The sequence below is a fragment of the Tenrec ecaudatus genome, chromosome 1, assembly GCF_050624435.1.
Source record: "Tenrec ecaudatus isolate mTenEca1 chromosome 1, mTenEca1.hap1, whole genome shotgun sequence".
In the NCBI taxonomy this organism is placed as follows: Eukaryota; Metazoa; Chordata; class Mammalia; order Afrosoricida; family Tenrecidae; genus Tenrec; species Tenrec ecaudatus.
The window spans coordinates 22,962,985-22,985,967 of record NC_134530.1 but is presented as its reverse complement, the minus strand read 5'-3'; the positions used below and the strand labels follow the sequence as shown (position 1 = coordinate 22,985,967).

At 55.9% G+C, this 22,983-nt stretch overlaps 2 protein-coding genes across 2 annotated transcripts; one reads left to right on the top strand and one right to left on the bottom strand.

The window, feature by feature from the left end:
* The first annotated feature begins 518 nt into the window (after nucleotides 1-518).
* TMEM221 (transmembrane protein 221) lies at nucleotides 519-10,770 on the top strand. The gene is made up of 3 exons (XM_075548816.1): nucleotides 519-961; nucleotides 2,650-2,735; nucleotides 10,301-10,770. The coding sequence occupies exons 1-3, from the start codon at nucleotides 642-644 to the stop codon at nucleotides 10,768-10,770; spliced, it is 876 nt and encodes a 291-aa protein (XP_075404931.1). The 5' UTR covers nucleotides 519-641.
* Nucleotides 10,771-17,835: 7,065 nt separating this feature from the next.
* MVB12A (multivesicular body subunit 12A) lies at nucleotides 17,836-22,983 on the bottom strand. Its single transcript, XM_075548809.1, has 9 exons — nucleotides 22,783-22,983; nucleotides 22,574-22,672; nucleotides 22,364-22,460; nucleotides 20,144-20,270; nucleotides 19,185-19,304; nucleotides 18,999-19,105; nucleotides 18,748-18,809; nucleotides 18,371-18,427; nucleotides 17,836-18,210 (listed from the first exon to the last, which is right to left on the bottom strand). Exons 1-9 carry the CDS (start codon nucleotides 22,870-22,872, stop codon nucleotides 18,148-18,150), a joined length of 822 nt encoding a protein of 273 aa, XP_075404924.1. The 5' UTR covers nucleotides 22,873-22,983; the 3' UTR covers nucleotides 17,836-18,147.

Below are 22,983 nucleotides of genomic sequence, written 5' to 3'. Positions count from 1 at the left end.
GAGAGAGAGAGAGAGAGAGAGAGAGAGAGAGAGAGAGAGAGAGAGAGAGAGAGAGAGAGAGAGAGAGAGAGAGAGAGAGAGAGAGAGAGAGAGAGAGAGAGAGCTGGAAGACCAGAGCTCAGCAGGGACTGGTGGGGGGGCAGGTGAGGATGGGTCCGGGAGGAACCGTTTACGCACAGGCTTGGAGGAGGGGCTCGCTGCGCCCCGGGGACATCAGCCCGGTGTGGGGCGGCAGGGCTGAGGTCAAATGCCAAAATGAATTACTTAAAAACTTGTTCGGGTTCAAAACAAAGGCAGCTCCAGCAACGCTAGAGCCACGGCGGGGGCTCCCCAGGGCGCCGCGGGGCGGGGCTGCGTCCTGCGTCCCGCCGGGTCCCCAGGCCTGGAGAGGGCGCCCGCCGCGGCCTCGGGGCCCCAACGGAGAAGACACTTTGTTCCAAGTTTTCTCCGAGTTGTCGCGTGCCCGCGCCACGCTCCCGGGATCCCTGCCCGGCGCCTCCCTCGGCCGCCCCCTCTGGGCCCCGAACCTTCCCCGCCCGGCGCCCCCTTAGGAGCCTTCTCAGGAACCTCGGTTCCCTCCTTAACGCTCCTGCGCCTTCTGTGTCCCCGACCGCTCCCCCGAGCGCCCGGACTTCCCCGCCATGGCCCGGTCGTACGGCGGCCGGGTGCTGGCTGCAATGACCCTGCTGGGCATCCCGGCGGCCGTGCTGGCGGCTCTGGGGGCGCAACTGCTGTTCCAGCTGCAGGCAGGCCGCGCCGAGCTGCGCGGACCCCGCGCCGAACTCCTGGCCCCGGAGCTGGGCGCCGGCCCCGGGCTGCCGGAGGACGCGGCTGGGGCGCTGCTGCCCCTGGCCGCCGCGCTGGCTGCGCTCGCCCTGGTGCTGGCCCTCACCTGCCTGCTGTTGGCCGCGCTCTGCGGCCACCTGGGCGCTGAGATGGCCCGAGGACCTGGCCCCGGCAGGTAGGCGCGCTGCCCAGTGCCCGAGGGAAGGCCAGCTGGATGGCTGGAGGTAGAGCTGCCCCTCTGGGTCCTGGAAATGGGGGAGACTTTCCTTCCTTCCCCACTCTTTACTTCCACCCCTTCCTTTTTACCTCTCTTCTTGTAACCTTATGTCCATCCGCCCCCCCCCCCAATCCCTTCTCTTCTTCCCGACCTAACCACTCATCTACCCACCAGCCTTACTTCCCTCCCACCCTCTCCACTCACACACGCATCTGTCCATCCACCCACAGCCCACCCTTCATTCCCTTCTCTCCACTCACCCATTCATCACTCATGAAGCTGCCAGCCACCCCTTCTTCCTCCTCTGCCTCGCTCCATCCACCTCCATGCCTTTTCTTGCTCCTCTTCCTCCCCCATTCATCCATCTCCTCCTCTTCCCTCCGCCTGTCCTTCACCGGTCCCTCCCGCTCTTCATTTCTTTCTGCCCCCTCTCCTTCTCCCTCCATCTATCCCTCCCTCCTTCCCTCCTGTATGTGCTCAAAACGTTCAGCAGGTGCCTCCCCTGTTGCGGCCTCATGTGTGGTCTCAGGTGAGGGCGGGGGTGGGGGGGTAGGGGGGTTTGAGCAGTGTCTGGCCCAGAGTAACTCTTCTGCAAGGTCTGGAGGGTTGAGTGCCCGCAGGCAGGGGGGCCAGGATGGACCGGGAGCTGGATGAGTGGAGGGGGGTGTTTGTATGTAGAATGAATGGGGATCAGGTGCAAGGCGAGGATGGACGGATGTTTCCTTAGTCTTTGGGCGCTGCCAGGAGGCTTTAACCAACAGACTGCTTTTCTTGGAGCTCTGGAGGCAAATCCTTCCTTGCCGGTACCGGCCCAGGCGCTCCTTGGTTCTTTGGCTTGTAAGCAATCCTCACGTCCAGTGCGTCATCGTGTGTGTGTGTGTGTGTGTGTGCACGCGCGTGTGAGAGATCTGTTCCTTTCATAACTTAGAAGCAATTAGGTTTAGAACCCACTCTACTCAGATGTGATCTAATAACATAACAACAAAATCCCCTACTGGTAGAGAGGAGCATACTCACACGTACAAGACTGGGATGCCCACACATATTTTGGAGAGGCGGGACATGGTTTAATCTAGAACACGTGGTTTAAGTGGAGGGATGGATGGATGCATGGCATATGGTTAAATGAATGGAAGGTAGGTAATGGTTGACCTGTTTGATGGAGGAGTGAGGGAGCGTGTGAATGGATGCTGTTTACATGAGTGGATGGATGGATGGTTGAATTATTAACATACATTTTTTGGAGGATGGATGGATGGATGGATGGATGGACAGATAGATGGGTGAGTAGAAGGGTGGCTGGAGAGATGGACAGAGGGTAGGAGGATGATAGATGGACCATTATCAACTAGGTGCATGGTAGATGGATGAACAGTGACTGGATAGGCTGGTGTATCCATGGTGGCAAGATGGTGGGTGATTAAATGATTGGGTAGATAGATGGATGGACAAAAGTAGATAAGTGGCTGGATGTCAAATGGGTGGGTGGCAATGGGTCCTCCTGCAAATCCTGGCTCCCACAAGCTAGCTATCCTCTTCATCAGGCCATTCTCTTACCCTCTCCCCACCCACCTCCCGCTCACCGCCTCCCCACCAGTTGTACCTCCTGAGACCATGTCTTCCTTCTCCACACCCACCCCTTCCAGGTCCGACTGGTTTCTCTACGACTGCCGCCTTCTCAGACACGTGGCCCTTGGCCTCTTCTGCTGCGGGGTCTCCGTCTACTTAGCAGGTGTGTGCTGGGGGCTGGAGGCAGGGCTTTGGGTTGGAGTGGCCATGAATCCTGGCCCCAGGATGGGGGTCAAGTCTGAAGCCACCCTACCCAGGTTCAAGTCTTGGACTAGGACTTTCGGCAAATTCTCTCTGTTTGCCCCTTTGTACGCTGGAGGATGATCTCAGAACATGTTGAAGGAATTCCCAGTTAACCCATAAAAGCCTGTGGGTGGCACCTGGACCATCTGCTGTCAGAGCATTTTATCTTTCTTTGATTTGATACATTTAGCTGAACAGAAGTTTCCAAGTCATGGGAAGTCCCTAGACATAATGTTTCACAGGTGTTAACTAAAGTTCTTGGTCAAAGTGCCTCCGTTCTCCCTCCCTCCTTAACCCCCACCCCCTGTGCCCTGTCACCATGGCTAATCTTTGGTCTCTGTTTGTCTGCTTGTTTCATATAAGTGGAATCTGATCCCATGGCTTTTGAGTTGATTGGGACCCATCGGAATCCTATAGGACAGAGTAGAACTTCTCCAAAAAGTTTCTGAGACTGTCAAACTTTTTTTTTAAACCCTTTCCTGATTTTCTTTATTTGTTAATTATTTTATTGGGGGCTCGTCCAGCTCTTATCACAATCCACACATCCCTCCATTGTGTCAAGCCCATTTGTACATTTGTTGCCAGCATTCTCAAAACATTTTCTTTCTTTCTTCTTTTTTAGGAGTAATTTTTTATTTTCTAATTTTGAGTGGTTTCCAAAGTATTTTTCACTTGTTTGCCAGTATGAGAAGAGAAGAATGTAGTAGTATATCCAATAACCCAAATGAGAGAATGAAAATAAAAGTACTGTATCCAGAGTACCTTGCAAGAAAGTATTTCCCAGTGAAATCTCTGCCCTGACAAGCAATTTTATTTTTTAATTATTTTTTAATCTTTTTATTGGGGCTCATAATGCTCTTATCACACTCTGTACATAAATCAATTGAGCAAAGCACCCTTATACATTCGTTGCACTCGTCATTCTCATAATTCACCTTCCACTTGGGTTCCTGGAATCAGCTCAGTTTCCCTTTTTTCCCCCTCCCCCTCCCTCCCCGCTCTCCCCCCTGGTCCCTTGATAGTTTATAAATAATTATTATGTCTTATCTTACACTCCCCGGCGTCTCCCCTCACCCGCCTCCCCATTGCCCATCTCCCAGAGAGGAGGTTACACATAGATCTCCAAGATCGGTTCTCCCTTTCTACACCCCCTTTCCTCCTGGTGTTGCCATTCCCACTGCTAGTGTTGAGGGGTTCGTCCGTCCTAGATTCCCAAAACATTTTTTTCTACTTGAGCCCTTGGTATCAGCTCATTTTTCCCCCTCTCTCCCCCAAGACTGTCACTCTTTACAGGACCAGACAGCTTCCTTTCTCTCCTGTGGCGTGGCTGGTGGGTTTGAACCACTGACCTTGTAGCTAGCCACCCAGTGCTTTAGCTACCACATCACCAGGGCTCCGTGTAAGTCGGGTATGCAGAGATTATCCTTCGGTGACTGATGTCTTTCGCTCAGCATGACTTCAAGGTTCCTCCGGGTACAGGCCTTCCTTCACCAGGGCCTCGCTGCTCCTTAAGGCTGGCGAGCCATTGGTGAGCCATCCATCTGTGGCTGGGCCAGCAGGGAACTGTTAAGTTCGCACCACCACATGCTTCCCAAATAAGAAGCAGAGGCAGGCACGATATCCCTGGCCTTAAAAAGAACACACACCTCCTACCTTTCCTTTCTCAACGTGAAGTGACCCACATGCTGTCCCTCAGATGTGCTGGCCAAAGAATCGAATCATCACGATTCTTTAAAAAGACCCAACAGCTGTAGATCTGTGGTTGGCTCTTGGAAAACGGCGTGCCTGGTGCTATGGATGGGGCTGCCCTTTAAACTTTGTCCACTCCGTGGTTCTCTTTCCCCTTTGGCAACGAGCACATGGGGTGCGCTCAGAACCCAGCGTGCGCTGGAGTCTGCGGGGCGACACGGGCATGCGCAGCCAGAAACGCCTCGACCTCACTCCGCGTTCGATTTCGAACCAATTCGTGGTGGTGGTGTGCTCAGCCCCGTAGAGAACTGCCCAAGGTTTTGCGACCTCGCATCCAGTGCCCTGACTCATGGTTTCAGAAAGTCTGCAAACTCCTACTGCATCGGAGCGCTCACTGCCAGCCTGCCGGCAACCTGTCTTACCGGAAGAAAAGAAATGACTCAGTTGAGTGGAAAAACAAAGAGTGTGCTATTCCTGACCGCCTCCCCGCCCCCTGCCCCCCGCCCCATCGCTTAGCCTCACCAAAGAGAAGGGAGTAGTTCAGAAAGATATGCCTGGCTTGGGTGACTGATTTTAGTTGACTTCAGGTGCGCTGGAGCCAGGCGTTCAAACGAGGTCATGTGAAATGCCTCTCATTTCACGTCTTCTGAAAAGGATGCCTGTACCCGTGACTATTGGGGGGCACGGTGCCTGGAAATGCAAACTCTCACGTGGGCCGGGCCAAGGAAAATGTTGGCAACCCACAGAAGAAAATGTCCTAGTTCTGAACCACAGGGGAAATTGCAAAGAGCTCCCCCCCCCCAAAAAAAAAGGGGGGGAGGGGTTTAACATTATGTCAGTCACATTAAGCGTTAAATTTGGTATTCATTCACCTCCTTTTCACCTCGGAGTTTGCTTCTTTGTGAGATGAAGTGACCTCACTCTGCAAGAATTCTCCAGCCAGGCCTTTGTTCAACATGAGCCAGAGCCAAAAGAATAATTATAGAAGCCCTTTCCAGGATGCTTAGATCCAAACTAAGGCTTTGACCTGGTTCTACTGTGACTGACACGTTCCAGTGCAGCGTCGGCAAAAGTGAGAGCCAGGGAGTGGACCAAAACAGCCCCCACACCAAAACAAGCCCCTCCATCAGCTCGGTGCCCCTAGCAGCCGTGGCTGTAGAAGCCATGGATTGCTAGAAAAAGGATTCCCCAGCCCGGTAGACCAAGCAAAAGTCTCAGGGTTGGCTCTGATTGGTTGAGTTTGGGTCATGTGACACCCCTGCACCAATCACAAGGACCTGATTAGCCAAGCAAGGTTCCAGGGATATCACTGCATCTAAAGAGGTGGGCCAATACTTTCTAGACCCAGTGTCTGGGGACTAGATCAATGGATCCTCAAGAGGGACCAACTCTGCCCCCTCCCAAGCGGCACTTGGGACTGGTTGGTGACATTTTTGATGGTCATGACTTGGGTGGGGGCTTCTATTGCCATTGAGTGGGTGAAGTTCAGGGATGCTGCTGCATGTATTACAATACACAGGACAGTCACCCACCACCAAGAATTGTGCCAACTGGACAGGATGACAGGGACAGACAGGTCCTCAAGGTCACCTCCCTGACCATCATGTGGTTCAGATCAGCAAAAGGCCAGAGAAGGATGTGATCCGAGGATGGGACTCAAGATTCCTCTGAGGCATCACATAAAAAACAAGCCCAAAGGCTCACTCCTGATGCCCAGTCACCCTACAGGGCAGAGTACAACTACCCCGGTGGGTTTCCGAGACTCTGGCTGGTGGTTTCGAACTGTTGCCTTTCTGGTTAGCAGCCCAATGAGTAATCACTACGGCACCAGGCCTCCAAACCATCACGTGTGTGTCTGTGTGTGTGTGTAGGGTTAAGGAAATGTTTGACCAGTATGGCCTGAGAATGATGTTATAAAAAATTCAAATGGCCCTTGGCAGAAATAAAGATTCCCCATGCCTGCCCCGACCGTAACTCAAGGAGGCCAGAGCCAGGGGCTCCGGAGCTGGAAGCCATGTTTAGGGAGTGTGGGAAAATACATAAACAAAACTTGCATCTTTTTTTTAAAAACATTTTATTAGGGGCTCATACAACTCTTATCACAATCCACACATATATATACATCAATTGTATAAAGCACATCTGTACATCTTTGCCCTAATCATTTTCTTTTTTTCCCTCTTTTCTTTTTTTACATTTTATTAGGGGCTCATACAACTCTTATCACAATCCATACATATATATACATCAATTGTATAAAGCACATCCGCACATTCCCTGCCCCAATCATTCTCAAAGCATTTGCTCTCCACTTAAGCCCACTGCATCAGGTCCTCTTTTTCCCCCCCCCTCCCCGCTCCCCCCTCCCTCATGTGCCCTTGGTAATTTATACATTGTTATTTTGTCATATCTTGCCCTATCTGGAGTCTCTCTTTCCCCCCTTCTCTGCCGTCCATCTCCCAGGGAGGAGGTCACATGTGGATCCTTGTAATCAGTTCCCCCTTTCCAACCCACTCACTCTTCACTCTCCCAGCATTGCCCCTCATACCCTTGGTCCTGAAGGTATCATTCCCTGTGCCTCCAGCCCCCATATGCACCAGTGTACAACCTCTGCCCTATCCAGCCCTGCAAGGTGGAATTCGGATCATGGTAGTTGGGGGGAGGAAGCATCCAGGATCTGGGGGAAAGCTGTGTTCTTCATCGGTACTACATCGCACCCTGACTGACCCATCTCCTCTCCTAACCCCCTCTATGAGGGGATCTCCAATGGCCGACACTTGGGCCTTGGGTCTCCACTCTGCACTTCCCCCTTCATTCAATATGATATATACACACATATATATATATACATATATCTATTTTTTTTTTGCATGATGCCTTATACCTGGTCCCTTTGGCACCTCGTGATCACACTGGCCGGTGTGCTTCTTCCATGTGGGCTCTTTTGCTTCTGAGCTAGATGGCCGCGTGTTTACCTTCAAGCCTTTAAGACCCCAGACACTATCTCTTTTGATAGCCGGGCACCATCAGCTTTCTTCACCACATTTACTTGTTCACCCACTTTGGCTTCCGCAGTTGTGTCGGGAGAGTGAGCATCATAGAGTTCCAATTTAATAAAAGAAAGTATTCATGCATTGAGGGAGTATTTGAGTAGAGGCCCAAGGTCCTTCAGCCACCTTAATACTTAACCTATAAATATAGACACATAGATCTATTTCCCATCCTCATATATATATTTGCATGTACATGTCTTTGTCTAGACCTCCATAAATTCCCTTTGACTCCTAGCTCTTTCCTCCATCTCCCTTGACTTTCCTCCTGCCCTACTACCATGCTCCATTCCCACCTGGGCTACAGCTATACCTCTTCTCTACTCAACCTTACCCTTGATCAAAACTTGCATCTTAACCTGTTTCAAGAGCACAGCTGGGGGGCACTAATTCAGGGCTTTCCTACTTATACAAGCACCGCCTCTGTCTGGCTCCAGAAGGGTTACACCCACCTCAGAGGAGGCCTTTCCCTCAACAACAGCTGAACCCAAAGAGGGTTCTCTTTGGCCCCTCACACACCCCCAAAGCTCCTCCAGCCCCCACCCCAAGGACCACCTGTCTGTCTTTCTCTATAGATTTGCCTGCTGGGGACATTTTGTATCGATGGAATCAGATACTGTGTGTCCTTGTTTAGGGGTGGGGTGGGGCGGTGGTGGTGTTCTTTCATTCAGTGTAAGGTTTTCCTAGTTTATCCACATTTGTGGCATATACCGGTGCTTCCTTCCTGTGGAATGACTGCACACTCTTCCCTGGTGTCTGTAGATGGACCACCTTGTGTTTATCCATCATTTGCTGATAGCCACTCACGCTGTTGACCACCTTTCGGCTGTGAACAGCCGTGAGCATCGGCGCACGGGTGTCTGCTTGAGCCCTGCCTGGTTCCCAGTTCTCTTGGGTGGTCCCTAGGCATGGAATCACTGGGTCCTGTTGCTCCCTAGAAGCAAGGGTGGTGAGACTTCGTCTCGTGTACTTTGGACACGTTGTCAGGAGAGACCAGTCCCTGGATTCCTGCACAAGACCTCGTTCAAGTGTTGAAAAGCAAAAGGGGGTTACTTTGTGGACAGAGGCGTGAGCTGGCCCAAGCCATGGCATTTCCAGTCATCTCACATGTATGTGACCATGGGACAGTGAAGAAGAATCTATGCATTCAAACTATGGTGTTGGGGGAGGAATACTGAAAGTACCCTGGGCTGCCAAAGAGCAAATCAGTCTGTCTTGGAAGAAGGATGCCCAGAATGCTCCTTTGAGGCAAGAATGGTGAGATTCTGTCTCCTTATTCTGGACAACCAGTCCCTGGAGAAGGACATCGGCTTGGTAGCGTAAAAGGCAGTGCAAGAGAAGGCCCCCCCTCAAGATGGATTGTCACAGCGGCTGAAACAATGGGCTCAACATAGAAACGATTGTGAGGATGTTGCCAGCCCGGGCGTATCTCCTTGTGTGGTACACAGGGGTCGCGGGGGGGGGGGGGATTGGCTCGAGGGCAGCTCCCAGCGACAACCAACTCTTAGTATTGCCCAATTGTTTGGTTCCAGCACTTCCGGAGCAAACTCGCCCAGCAGCACCATGGAAGAAAGGCCTGGCAGTCTGCTTCTGGAAAGATCACAGTCAAGAGAATCCTACAGAGCAGCTCTGCTGCGTGACACCCGGGCTCACCTGGAGTCCCAAGCTGACTGGCAGGCTTTGGGTTTTAGTGAGCGAGAAGTGGTTTCTTACTGTGTTGATTTGTATGTCCTGGCTTGGCCTGGGATTCAAACCAGCTATCTGCTCTGCGGGAGAAACTGAGGCTGTCTCCTCCATTAAGACTCCCAAGCTCACTGACATTGAGTTGATGTTGACTCAGCTACCCCTTGGGTCAGCGGTTCTCAACCTGTGGGTCGCGACCCATTTTGGGGGGCGGTCAAAGGAACTTTTCATAGGGGTTGCCCAATCCATAACAGTAGCAAAATGACAATGATGAAGTAGCAGGGAAAATAATGTGATGCTTGGGGGGGGGGGTCACCACATGAGGAGCTGTATGAAAGTCTGGCATTCGGAAAGTTGAGAGCTACCCCTTTGAAATTCTGAGACCGTGACTCTTTATGGGAGTAGAAAGCCCTGGACAGTCCTGGAAACTCTACTTTGTCCTTAAAACTCACTGCCATCCAGTTGGTTCTGACTCATAGTGACCTTAAAGGACAGGGTAGAACTGCCCTGTGGGTTTCTGGAAATTTAACTTTTAGTGGGAGTAGAAAGCCTCGTCTTTCTCCCAGAGAGTGGCTGGTGGTTTCAAACTGCTGACCTTACAGTTAGCAGCCCAACACATAACCACTAAGCCACCAGGGCTTCAACTCATCCTAGAGGGTTGCTATACCTTCATTCGTAGCCAGAATCAACTTGATGGCTGTGGTGGGTTTTATTTGTTTTTAAAAAGGTTTTCAAAGCGGCTCTGAACCCACTGATTTGATGAACTTGGGCCAGGGACTCCCCCTCCCAGCCTCAGTTTCTTTGTCTATGAACTGGGGTCACCTCTGCCATTTCCTAGCTGTGCAGTTCTGGGGGAGCCCCTAACCTCTCTGGGCCTCGGTTTCCTTACTCATGACGTGAAGATGATGAGCGTCTATCGCAGGGCGCAGGAGGATCAGAGAGGCCCGTGTCTGTGCCTCCTGTGTGGTGGGGCTCCCTAGGAAGAGCCCCTGTTTGGGGCGCCCCTGAGGGCTGGCGGCTGATGTTTGTGGAGTGAATAAACGAGCCCTGTTTCCCTCCCCAGCTCTGTCCATCTACGCGCTGCTGCTCTTTGAGATTGAGACGGGCGCGGTGGCCGCCTCCATCTTCGGCTTGGGAGCCCTGGCCCTGGTGGCCGTGCTGACCCACACGCTCCTCCGTGCCGCCCGGGCCACCCGCCGTGGCCTCCACGAGCTGTCCCCGCCACCCTTTGAGGAGGATCCTGTCCGTCCCACCAGGGTCTCCAAGGCTGGCCCCGGGGCTCAGCCCCAGCAGGGTACCTACCGACGACCCCCCTACTCAACCTGTCCCGAGCCTGAGTTCCCTCTTGGGACCATGGCCTCCTCCACAGCGCCGATGGCCCTGGGGGGCGGCCAGGAGGGCAGCCTGCCTGCACCTTGCGTACACAGGACAGTGCTGGCAGGCGCAGGGCCCTGGGATGGGGTCGCCCGCGAGATGCGCAGCATGCTGGGCCACAGGCCGGGGGCCACGGGGAAAGACTCCACGCTGGTGTGAGGTTAGCGTTCAGGGAGGGGGCCTGGGGCCAGGCATCGGGGCAGGACTCTGTAGGGGTAGGTCCGGCCTCGACAAGGGAGCTTTAGCACACGGTGTACCCCTCTATTTGAGGCTTCTCCGGATCTCGGAGTTTGTTCTCAGGGATGCCTCGTGGTGCAGTAGGGCTGCCAGGGCGCCAGCCTTCACCTCCGGGCTGGGAGAGGAAGGCAGAGGACCTTTAAGAAGCCTTCCTGGGAGCGCAGGGGGCCCTTCCGTTTATACCTCATTGGTCAGAATGGAGTCTCCAGGCCACACCCCAGAGCTGGGGAAGGATAGGGTGGAGGTGGGGGGAAGCTGGGGGAGGGGATAGCAAGGAAATATAGCGGCCCAGAATACAGAATACGTGAGGCTCTGCAGTAGGCACGAAGGGGGTGGTGTGGCTCAGGGGCCAGTTCTCTGAATGCATCTGTCCATTTTACAGATGAGGAAACCGAGGTTCCGAGCGAGGCGGTGACTCACCAGGGGGCCCACGGCCAGTACTGAGCATCAGAGCCTGGATGCATGCACAGCTCACAGGCTCCTGAAGCCCCCATGCTGCAGAACACCCACGTGTCCATCTGCGGGTCCCACTGCCAGATGGGGAGCAGGGCCAAGCGTGCCAGTGAGGGATTCTCACTCGGTGCCTCGGTTTCCTAGTCTGTAAAATAGGGACCTGTGGGTCACAAGTGTGGCCGACTCTGTGTGAGCCCCTCAGCGCTCTGAACACAGGAGGGCCTCAGTCCTGCCGCGTCAAGGGGGCAAGGAGAACACACTGTAGCTGGTTGCTGGCTTCAGGGACAGTGGGGGCTGATGGGCAGTTTCTGGGGTTCACGGAACTGATTGGACTCGAGAGAGATACCCCTGCCCCCTGTCATGCACAATGCACAAATAAACTCAGTCTGCCTGCAGTCCGTGTCATTTGAGGGGTGGGGTACAGGAGTTGGGGGTAGACAGTGACCCTTGCAGACTCCAGTCTAGAACCCCAATTCCACCCACATTCATACATAGGAACTTCTTTCTAAGGTGGGGATGGCCTGGCCTCTCACTCCCCCCTCCAACCCAAATGGACACACATCCCCAGAAGTCTCCTAGCTGGTCCCTTCTAAGTCAGGGGGCTCTAGGGTGCAAGGAGGGACAAAGGGCCTTTGGGACCTGTGCTTGGGGTTGGGTGGGAGTGACCCTGTCCAGCAGGGGCTGGTCCCTGAGTGGATCCAAGCTGATGAGATACACACAGACCTGACACGCTGCCAGCCTTAACCACTGACTCCTGGATGCCAGGAAGCTGGGCGGACCTGGGCCTGGGACCGGGTCATGAAATGAAAAACGTGAGCTTTCAGCTTGGTGCGTAGCACACTGCGGGGCGCAGCTGGGCACCAGCGTCTGCCGCAGATGAACTAAGAACAGTGTGTCCTCACTCAGGCCTGCTGAGCAGAGCGCTGCACCGGCCTCCGCTAAGCTCTGGGTAACCCCCCTTGCGCACGGGGGGATTCTGAGGTCCAAGAAAGGAGGTCACCTGTCTGAGAACATGAGGTGACAGCAGCTGGAGCCCCACCACATGGGCCTCCTGGGGCAGAGCCGATGACTGGGGCACCATGGGGTCTGCAGTGTGTAGAACTCCCTGGAAATGGGGCAGAGTGTTGGGGTCTTGGGGTGGGTGGTGCTGGGGGGGGGGTAGAGAAAGGGGTGGAGAACACCTGGCTGCCTGCCTGCCTTGAGGCTCCCCTCGTCTTCTTGACAAATTGAGAGAACTGAAAGCAAGACCCTGGGATTGCCAAAGAGTACCGCCTGCAGCTCAGCCCTGAAGGCAAGGTCCTGGCTCTCAGGGCCGGGAACAAGTGGCGACCCCAAAGGTCTTGGGGGTGCAGTCTTTGAACAGGATACTTTCAGCAGCATCGTTCACAGTAGCAAATGGTGGAGACAATCCAAGTGTCCACGCCACATAATGTGGTCCATCACACACTGGGTTATTATTCAGCCACGGAGAGAAGGGAGGCCCTGGTACAGACCACACTGCCCCATGGATGGACCTCACAACCTTGGGTCTCAGTCAGAGCTGCCTGACACCGAAGGCCAATTCCGCTCACAGGTGATGCCCAGAACAGGCCAATTCAGAGACAGGAGTGGGAGAAAGATGTAGCAATTGGCTTCCACAAAGATCGCACAGACAGACATCAGCTCACTGACCTCGAGGAGATCCCAACACACCGTGACCCTGTGGGTTTCTGAGAGTCTAACTCTTTACTAGAGCAGTAAGCCTCCTTTTGCTCCTGAGGAGCAGCTGGTTGGGTTAGAACTGCTGACCTTGATTTCAGCAGCCTAGGTCAGTCCACTCCTGCACTGTATCATATGTATGCATATGAGCCGAGACCCCTGGCAAGATGTTTCCAGAAGGCATTGGCCGTCTCCTAGGAATTTTCATCAGCCAGGCTTCTCCCCAGTCCTCCCTCAGAGCAGGCTTCCTCCTCTCAGCTGTAGCACCTCATTCTTTACATCCACTGTAAGGAACAGTAGCCAAGACAGCCATTAGTCAGAGTATGGCCTGATTCACACCCTCTACGAAGATCCGAACGCAGCCTCACCCATTTCTGTTAGCGGATAAAACCCAAACCTCACTGCCATTGAGCAATGTTGACTCGCAGTGTCGCCCTGTGGGTTGCCGAGACTGTAACTGTTTATGGGACTAGAAGGCCCAGTCTTTTCCCCAAGGAGCTGCTGGTGGTTTTGAACCGCTACCCGTGTGGACAGCAGCCCAACACATAACCACTACACCATCAGGGCTCCTGACAGGTGGTACCCTCCAAAGTGGGTCCACAGCCACAGACGTATGAAATGCAGACTTATGTATGGCTGGAAGGGTCATGGTGATTGTTCATAACTCACTTGTGACCTACTACACACCCTCCTCTCCCGCCCCCCCCACCCCCCCGGTCAAGGTTACAGCCTGGAAAATGTCAGGAGGCAGTTCTACTCTGTGATGCATACAGGGTCACTGAGTGAAGCCTACGAGAGCGTCTGTGTGTGTGTGTGTGTGTGTGTGTTTATGTGGTGACTGCTTTGGGATCATTAGAATGTTACAGGACTGGCTAGCGGAGGTGGTTGCATAATATTATCAATAGATTAAATGCACTGAATTTTGCGTGGTAAGAAGGTGGACTGTACATTGTGTTGAATGCCTTCCACTTTGAAAGGCTAAGGAGATGCCCACTCTTGGGTTGGTGCTGGTGCCTCGCTTAAATCCAGCCCCTTCTTACCCTGAGGCTGGGTGGGGCCAAGGGCGCTCAGAAAGGCTTGGGACGGCTTCTGGGAGTGCTGCCCACAGCCAGCGAAACCTGGCCAGCCCTGGAGTGGGACCTGAGCAGAATCAGATGGGGAGATGAGCCGGGTCTGAGGCTGGATCCAAGCCCTCAGGAGCTGGTCTCAGAGGAGACAGCTGATCAGGGCTTGACATCTTCCAGGGCGGTCCTGGCTCAGCCACTGCCACGGGGCCTCATCTCCTTTACAAAACCCGAACACCAACCCCCATGGGCCCCAGGGGAGTCAGGAGGACCAAAGAGAGTGGTCCCTGCATGGGGCAAACCAGCGGGCAGTGCGGCAGAAGAAAGGCCAGGTGATCTGCTTCCAGAAAGGTAACAGCCAAGAAACCTCATGGCTCTGTTCCACAATCCACGCATGGTGGCTGTGAGTCCGCATTGACTCATGGGTAACTGGTTTGCTTTTGACTGGGTGGCCGGCTCCGAGTTCCACAGGCAGCCTTCGGGATGCCCGCACCTTTGGGGCTGCGGTCAGTGTTTGTCAAAGGCTTGGGGTCCCCAGAACCAGACCTTGAGAGTTTGAGTGTGTGGCTTACTGGAAGGTGACCCTAGGGCCTAGGCAATCCACCCAGGAGTGGGGGGGGCGGGGGTGAGCGCGGAGGAAAGGAGGCCTGCAGGGGGTGACAGAGAGCCTGTGGCACGGTAGGCAAGCCTGGTGGTTTGACCTGAGACCTCGGCGGGCAGTGCAGAGAGCACCCAGCTCCCAACCCAGCCTGGGGGATCCCTGAGCATGGGCCCCAAGGGGAGGATTTCAAGGCACCTAAGGTATCTGGGAATTGACCCCAGGAACTTGGCCTCTGCCTTGTCACCTTCCCCCATCCCCTGGGCTGAGGACTTGAGACAGGGGAGGAAGGATCCTGTGAAGGGACACCAAAGGGCCAATGAGATCCTGGGTCAAGTGGGGTTCTAGCCCCCTGGGATCCTCAGAGAGTGTAGGCCATTACACCTCTGAGTGGCCCTACCTTGGGGCAAGGGAGCTGGGCGTGGGGTGTTTATCTTCTGCCTCCGGTCAGGCTGGGTGAGAGCCACTTCTGAAGTGGGGAGGTTAACTCCTGGAGCTGTCTGCTTTCCCTGAGCGGGGGGTGGGCATGCTTCTGCTGCCAGAAGCGTCCTTCGGCAGAGCTACAGGGCCTGTCCTGGGGGTCTTCCTCAAGCAGAGGAAGGCAGGGCAGGGGGAAGACATCCAGAGGCATGCCATAGCCGCTGCGTTTCTGCAGCAGCAGGTGGAGGGGAGGCATTGGCCATGCGCACCACACACAGAGGGACTTGGGGGCCTGTTGGTTTGGGGATGCCTGCCGTGGGGTAACCACCACCCTTGACCCCCACGTCCCTCAAAAGTTACAGACTGGGAAACCTACAGAGGTCGTTTGGGGTGCTATAGATTGGAATACCTTGAGAGCAGCGAGTGTGGATGAAGCCCAAAGGAAACAGACTGGAATTGGAAAGCTCAGAGCAGGCACAAGTCCCAGCTCTCTGATTTGGGGGCCACGGCTGGGCTCGATAATATTTGCACACAGGAAGCGTGTGCCATCCACCCCTCAGAACTCCGGCTGCAGACACCTCCCAACTTCAAAGCCTTTCAGAGCCACAGAATGTTTTTGCAGTGCTCAGGAGGGGCTGCCCCACAGGGTGAGGACCGTGGCGATTTCTAAAGATGAGAAAGGCGGCCCAGAGTGGCTAAGCCGTTTGCCCAGCCTCCAGAGATGATGGAGAGGCTGTATCTTCAGAAAGACCCACTTGGTACCCAGCGCCCAGGAGCCAGCCAACAACAGGAAAGATAATGCCCTCTTTGGATGCCAGGTGACACAGCCAGGGTCTATTCATCCTGTGCCAGTTCAGCCCTGTGCACAGTAGCCCAAACCGCCCAGGGCTGTGGGGTCTAGGATGAAAGTGGCCCATCGGGGCTCCCTGGAAGGGGTACTGCCCTCAGAGGGTGGAGAGAATGCAGCAATGAGTGACTGCCAGGACAGTCCTCTGGGGGCCCAGTCACAAGTGGTCACCCTGGAACGTGATCCGGGCTGTTTTTTGGGGCAGCCAGGAGAACAATCGGCCTTTACTCCCAGCCGATCAGATCAGGTTGTGCAGTGGCGCCAGCCAGGCAGGGAAGGGTGCATGGGTGACTGCAGATGGGGACTTCTGGAGTTTGGCGAAAGGCACAATTTGCATATCCCCTGCCCCCTCCCTCCCAACCATCCGAAACAGTGTGCAGTCCTCCCTGCCCAGACTGGGCCTCCTCAGTCTCCTTCACGTCCCCCAATTCGGGCCTTATCTCCCCAATCGGGCATATCCCGGCAGACCCCCAGATCGGGGCCATCTCCCCTCATAGACACTCATTAAACTCAAAGGCATGGTCTTATATATGCCCTAAGATCATCAGGGTGGGCCAATTTCCCTGCTCAGACCCCCAGGACAGGCTGTCTCCCTCCTCTGGCTCCCAGGGGAGACCCTGGCTCCTCCCTCTGCCCTATCTCCCCTCTCAGATCTCCAGGACAGGATGTGCCTCCACCCTCAGTCTCCCTAGGCTGCTGAACCTCTTCCTGCCCCTAGACTTCCATGCCAGGCTATTCCGCCCTCCCCCCCCCACCCCCCCGCCGCCACCACTTCGTTACCCAGGGCAGACCTTGCCATCCGCTGTCCCCTCCCTGTCCCGCTGGTTTCCACTCCTGGATGGCTCATAAGGCCCTTCCTGGCCACATGACCCCTCTGGCCAATAAGCTATAAGTAGGCCTTGGCCCTTTTCCAAGTCAGGGCGTCCCTGTCTTTCTGAGTCTGCCCCGCCAGCCCCCTCCCTGGAGGTAAGGTGAGAGTCCCCAAGTCAGACTGAGCAGCAGAGTGTGGTTCCCTCCCTCGGCGGCTGCCAGATGAAACAAGCCTCTAAGATCCAGGTGTGCCTGCAGCAGAACCTGGGTCCCCCTGCTCTTGTGGGGTTCCATCCAACCAATTGCGATTGGGATCCAGCCCTGGAGATCCTGGGGGTGCAAATGGCTCAGCTGCTAACCCAAAGGTGGAGGTTTAAGATCACCCAGAGGTACAGTTCTGCTGACGTCTATGACACCCACACCACCACCCTGGCAAAGGATACTCCAGCCCTCACCCTGGCAGCTTCAAACGTGACCTTGTTTGGAAACTGGGCCTTTGAACTTGTGGCTCGGCTCACAGAGTTTCCCAGAGTGGGAAACGTAGCTCTCTCAGGGGTGGGAGGCAGGGGACTCCAAAAGCAAATAGCTATACTTGATCCTGGTATAAGTTTTTCATTGGGGGGCACTTTTCTCCCCCCTCCCCCCCAGAAGGGAGCAGTAAGCCAAATCCTTTTGGAGCCTGTGGCACAGGAGTAGGGTGGGCCCTTGTGCAAGGGGAGGACACAGATGCAGGAGTAGCGGCCACGTGCCCAGGAGGCAGGGGCGGGGTGGGGGTATAGCTGTAAACCCAAGAAATGCTGGAAGGGGACAGCAGGTTCCTCCTCCACCCTCCCCTAGAGCCTGCGAGCCAGTGTGCGCACTATGGACGCCCTGAATTGGGTCTGCAGGACTCAGAGACTTGATCTGTCAGCGGATGGCCGTTAGTTACCCCGCTCCATCCCTCCTTGTCACTGCTCTTGTTCCTCTGCCACCCAGAACCGCTGCTCTGGAGAGCCTCAGTTTCCCTGTGTATACCACTTTCTCTGGTGTCAAAGGGGCTCTGTACCCCCAGGGCCGGGGTCCTGCAGTGTGGGGGTGGCCGGAGCAGGACTCTGGCAAACAGGGCAGAGCAGTTTATTACAGAGGCACTCCTCCCTGGCACCCTGGCAGCGAGTTTGACAAATGACTCAGAAGGCACTGTTTCTGTCCCCAAACCCCTCTCCACCCTATGGGCTCAGGGCCAGCAGAGGCCCCCTTCCCCGGGGCTGAGGCCCACCCCCCAACCTCCACCAGGGATGAGGCAACAACAGGGGTCTCCTGAGAGCCGAGATGAGACACAAAGTCCCCATGACACCGAGGAGATGGGTCCGTGGCCTGGGCTTGGGGAGCCGGCTGTCACATCAGGCAGGGGTTCCTGGGATGGCGAGGGGCTATGAGACGCTGGGGGGCAAGCGAGCCGCTGCTGTCTTCTCCACCACAAAACCGTAGTTATACTGGAGGCGGGGAGATGGGGTAAGGGAGGTGTTGGAGCTGAGTGATTTGATCACCATGGGGGGCTGACTGAGGAATGATGGGTAAACTAAGGGCAGTTCCGGTGCAATGGAGGGCAAGGAAAAGAGAGTGGGGGCTCCAGCACCCTCCCCCAGCACTCACCTCTTCCTCAATGTCTGCTAGGGACTTGATGGTCAAGCCAGCAAAGGCAGAGAAGGCCTGGGGGGGCCAGGGGCGGGGCAGAAGCTAGTCAATCTGACACCTAGAATCCACCTGCCATTCCCCCTCCCCTACTTCCTGCCCAGGTCCAGGCTGCCCCTCCCAAGCCAGAAATTCTATTTCCTTCAGAGCTATGGCCCTGACCTCCACCCCCACTCCACCCCACCTCAGACCCTTCCCCACCTAGAGGTGGTCCAGAGGTTAACTATCTCATGTGCCCAGGTGGGGTGGGAGCGGGGTGGGGGGGCGCCTGAGCGCAGGTGTGGCTCTAGCTGGATCCCCAAGCACAGGGCAGGAGTTGGGAGGGGGTTTGGACTCACCAGGGGGCCGCAGCTCTTGCCCTCGAATCTGGGGTGCAGCGTGAAGGGAACCCCGTCCATGGCTGAGGAGAGTGTGGCAGAAGGTAAGGTACTGAGACGTGAAGGACGTGAGGCACTTGCCGCCCACACCCCCCTGGGCACCCACCCGGCCGACAGACCTCTTCCCAGCTGTGGGGCACACAGGCTCGGTGTGACCTCTGGGACCATCCTGTGCGGCTGCGCACCTTGGCCCAGTTCCCCACTGTGCTGACCTGAGATGCCGTAGAGGCTGGAGGCCTCGTAGATGGAGTCGCTTCTGCGCAGGGTGGAAGTCCTGGAGCCCAGCCGAGACAGCGTCCGCTCCGGGAGGCCACTCTTGCTGTGGGGACCAGGCGGGGCCCCATCAGGCTAGGTCTACCCACTTCCGGTCAGCTCCCACCTCCTGTGCCGGGGCTCACCTGGGCTGGCCTGGCGGGTCCAGGGAGAGGCCCCGCATGTCACGGCTGAGGCTGCGGGGCTTAGGCACTGGCTTCGGAGTCTTGGCCTTCTTGCACCAGATGGCAAAGCCACCCATGTCCCTGGAAGGGTGGGGCATCAGGGACAGAGAATGTGGCCAGGCCAGGTGCAAAGGCCCGGCAGAGCTGGAGCAGGACTGGGGGCTGGACATCCCGATATGCAGTCGGTGGGCTCACCAGGCAGGAGTGACTGGGTTCTCAACCTGTGGGTTGCGACCCCTTTGGGGGTTAAACGACCATTTCACAGGGGTTGCCCGATTCATTGCAGTAGCAAAATGACAGTTATGAAGTAGCAACGAAAATAATGTTATGGTTGGGGGTCACCACCACATGAGGAACTGTATGAAAGGGCTGCGGCCTTAGGAAGGTTGAGAACCACTGAACTAGGGCCTCAGGTCTTCCATTATTGGGGGGACCTTGGTCTTGGCACTTCCACCGGCACCCTTGGCACAGGCAGTTGTTACTTCTACTGAGTCTCCGGCTCCCGGGCACCACGGGCAGCGCTGTGCTCCAGGGGCTTTCCTGGCCATGATCGTCACAGTGCCCGTTATAACCCCAGGTTTCTCCTCCATGGTACCGCCAGCTGGGTTCAAACCAACACTCTTGTTCATGGGGCTGCTGCTGCCGTGTCGGCTCCGACTTCCCAAGGGTGCACAGCACCCCACAGAGTTTGGGAAGTGGGCCCCCAGGTGGTCTTGTCTCCCGAGGGGAAGCTGGTGGGTGAGTGCTGAGCCACCCAACACTCCTGTTGGCCCTGCGACTTTGGGGCAAGGGTTTTGTTTCTAAGATGCAGAAATTGAGAGGTGAGAGGAGGGGCAGGATCTCAGGGGAGGCCCTGGGGGGTCAGAGAGATGCATGCAGAAGTTGGAGGGAAGGAGGTCAGCAGCTGGGGACAGCCCTACCCTACTCGCAGGTATCCAGGCACCGTCTTGGTCTTCCCGCTTAGCCGGACGTCAAACACAGCCGTGTCCGAAGCCCCCAGGGGCACCAGCTTCACACACATCCGTTTCTTCTTGGACATGGAGGCCTCTGGGGGTGAGGGCAGGGAAGTGAAGGGGCAGCAGGGGTCCCCAGAGTGGGCTTCAGCTGGAGGTTGTACCTGCTCTGCCCTTAGAGGAGACAGGTTCAATGGGAGGGGGTCACTATGCAGCCATTCGGGGTCACAGCCAGTTACCATTGAATTGTCGTAATGCCTGATGACCCCGGGTGTGAGAGGCCAACCAAACCAAACCAAACCCACTGCCATCGAATCACTGCTGACTCACAGCAAGCCCCCAGTGGGCTCCAGAGAGTGTAGAAAGCTGAGTCTTTTCCTCAAGGAGCTGCTGCGGGTGGCTTCTAACTGCCAACTACGCAGATCATAGCCTGGCTCGGAACCACCACACCAGGGCTCCTGGGTGCAATGAGACCTGTGCTTCAAGGGTTTCCAAGAGGCAGACAGTCAGGCCTTCCTTTTGCAGCACCCCTGAGAGAACTCCAGGAGCCTTGGTGTTGCTGTGGTTACCAGTCAGGCTGCGATCCCAAGATCGACAGTTCAAGACCACCAGCCACTCTCGGGAGAAACACCAGGTTTTTTACTGCCGTTAGGGGTGACCGTCTCAGAAACACACAGGGACAGTTCTACGCTGTTCTCCAGGGTCGGGTCGCTATGAGTCGGCCTCGGCTTGCTGACAAGTGAGTTTGGGTTTTTGAGTACACTCAAACCTCCCACCACTCAGTGAGTGAGCAGGTGAGCCCAACTGTTTCGATGACCCAGGGGCTCCTGAGGGCTGGCTGATTGTTGGGGGGAGGCAGGTCGTCACAGAGCAGCTGTGGACATGAAGGCAGGGGTGGCCAGTCAGGAAATTGGCCAACCCTTGTCCATTCTGGCCCAAACCCTGTTTGTTTGCCTCCCAGGAGCTCAGAGGGGTTTGTCAACAGATTTTCGTTGTTGCTACAGCTGCCGTTGAGTTGACCAACAAAGCCGGGTGACCCCACATGTAGCAGCACAGAGTGCTGACTGGTCGGGCGACACCTGAGGATCAGCTGTGGATCCTTAGGGCTGTTGAAATCCTTAGGGTTTGCACTGACTGATTTTCACAGGATCTTCAGGCCTTTCTTCTTCGACTATCTTAGGCTGGAAGCTCTGCTGAAACCTGTTCAACATCAGAGCAACACACCAGCCTCTGCTGACAGGTGGTGGCTGCACGTGACACACACTAGCTAGAAGTGGAACCCACGTTTCCTACCTGGAACTGATACTCCCCCTGCGGCGCCCTTTCACATGGTTGAAGGCTTGTCAAAGAAACATGGCATGCTGACCCCAGATGTGCTGACTACAACGGCTGCCAACAGCTGCCAAGGTTAAGGGAGGTTCCAGAAGCAGCCACAGCAGCCAGCCCTGCCTTCTGAGACACCTCTGGGTGGGTTTGGCACCACCCAGCAGCCTGGTCACAGCCTTGAAAACCGGCTGGAGCCCAGTAGTTACATTCTGTAACACAGTTTTACTATGTAATGCATTGCAGGAGGTGTACTCAACCTCCTGGCAACTGACAACCACAACAGAAAGAGAAGGAATGTGCAGGGAATTTGCAGATCTCTAACTCTGCAAAACCTAGGTTATGATTTGGTCCTTAAGAAAAAGAAAAGTGGGTCAACTCCAGTATCCATAATTACGTTCCGAAGATTCAAACAAAAATGACCAAAGACTAAGCTTGGGCAGCTGAGGTGGTTTGGAAAGCGGAGTGGTCAGGGCTGGGGGGAAGGGGTGTGTCTCGAAGAGTTAGGTGGTGAACAGGAAGACAGAAGTGGGGGGGAAATTAAAGACCTTTGCGGGGTTCCACTTGCCGGGACAATGAGACCAGAACTGGAGGTGGCACTGATGAAAAAGTTTCACTAATTGAACCCTTGCCCTGGGCGAAAGCGTGTCAATTTGCACATTTGAAAAACAGGCTAGGTAACAAGGCTCCACCACAGAACCCAGGCAGCCAACCCTACGGAGGAGCATCGAAGGGATCCGAGCGCGGAGGGAGTGACTGACGTCCCTCTCCTCCCCCACCCTGCTTCTACCAAGAGGGACTCTGATGCCACCCCTAGTGCCGTCCCCCGAAACCCTCCCCCGCGACCCCCTCCGCGGGCCTTACTGGAGTCCTGGGGATCGCTGACAGGAGAGAAGCCGGGCGGGAGTGGGCTCTTGTCCGCCAGGACCTGGATCTCAGCCACGACATTTTCCTGGGGGTTCTGGGGACACGACGAGGGTCACGGGCGGCAGGGACGGCGCTCCCGCCACCAAGGCCACGCAGGGACAGGCGCTGTGCGCGGACCCGGTAACCGACGAGCGTGGGCGCCCCTACCTCCAGACTGCCCAGCGGGCAGAGGCACAGGAAGTAGCCGGATTTCTGCGCGAAGCTCTTGCCAAAGCTGGCGGGCGCCCCCTCGACGGTGCAGGAGACCTGTGGGGTGCGAGTCTATCAGTGTCCGGTTCCCACCGGACGCCACCGAACCGCATCCCTGGGGGCGACCGCCTCGGCCCCCAGCCAACCCGGCCCCCGACGCCGCTCACAGCGGTGAATCCTCGCGGCGGGGGCGCCGAGGCCGAGGACCAGGCCAGGCCGGTCAGCGGCAACGAGTCGTGCCCGGGTCCGGGGTCCATCCTCCGAGTCCCGCGCCGAAGGCGGACGACCGCCTAGGACTCGGAGCCGCCGCCCGACGGCCTAAGTCCAGCGGGAGTCCGAACTACAACTTCCACACGCCCCCGCGAAGG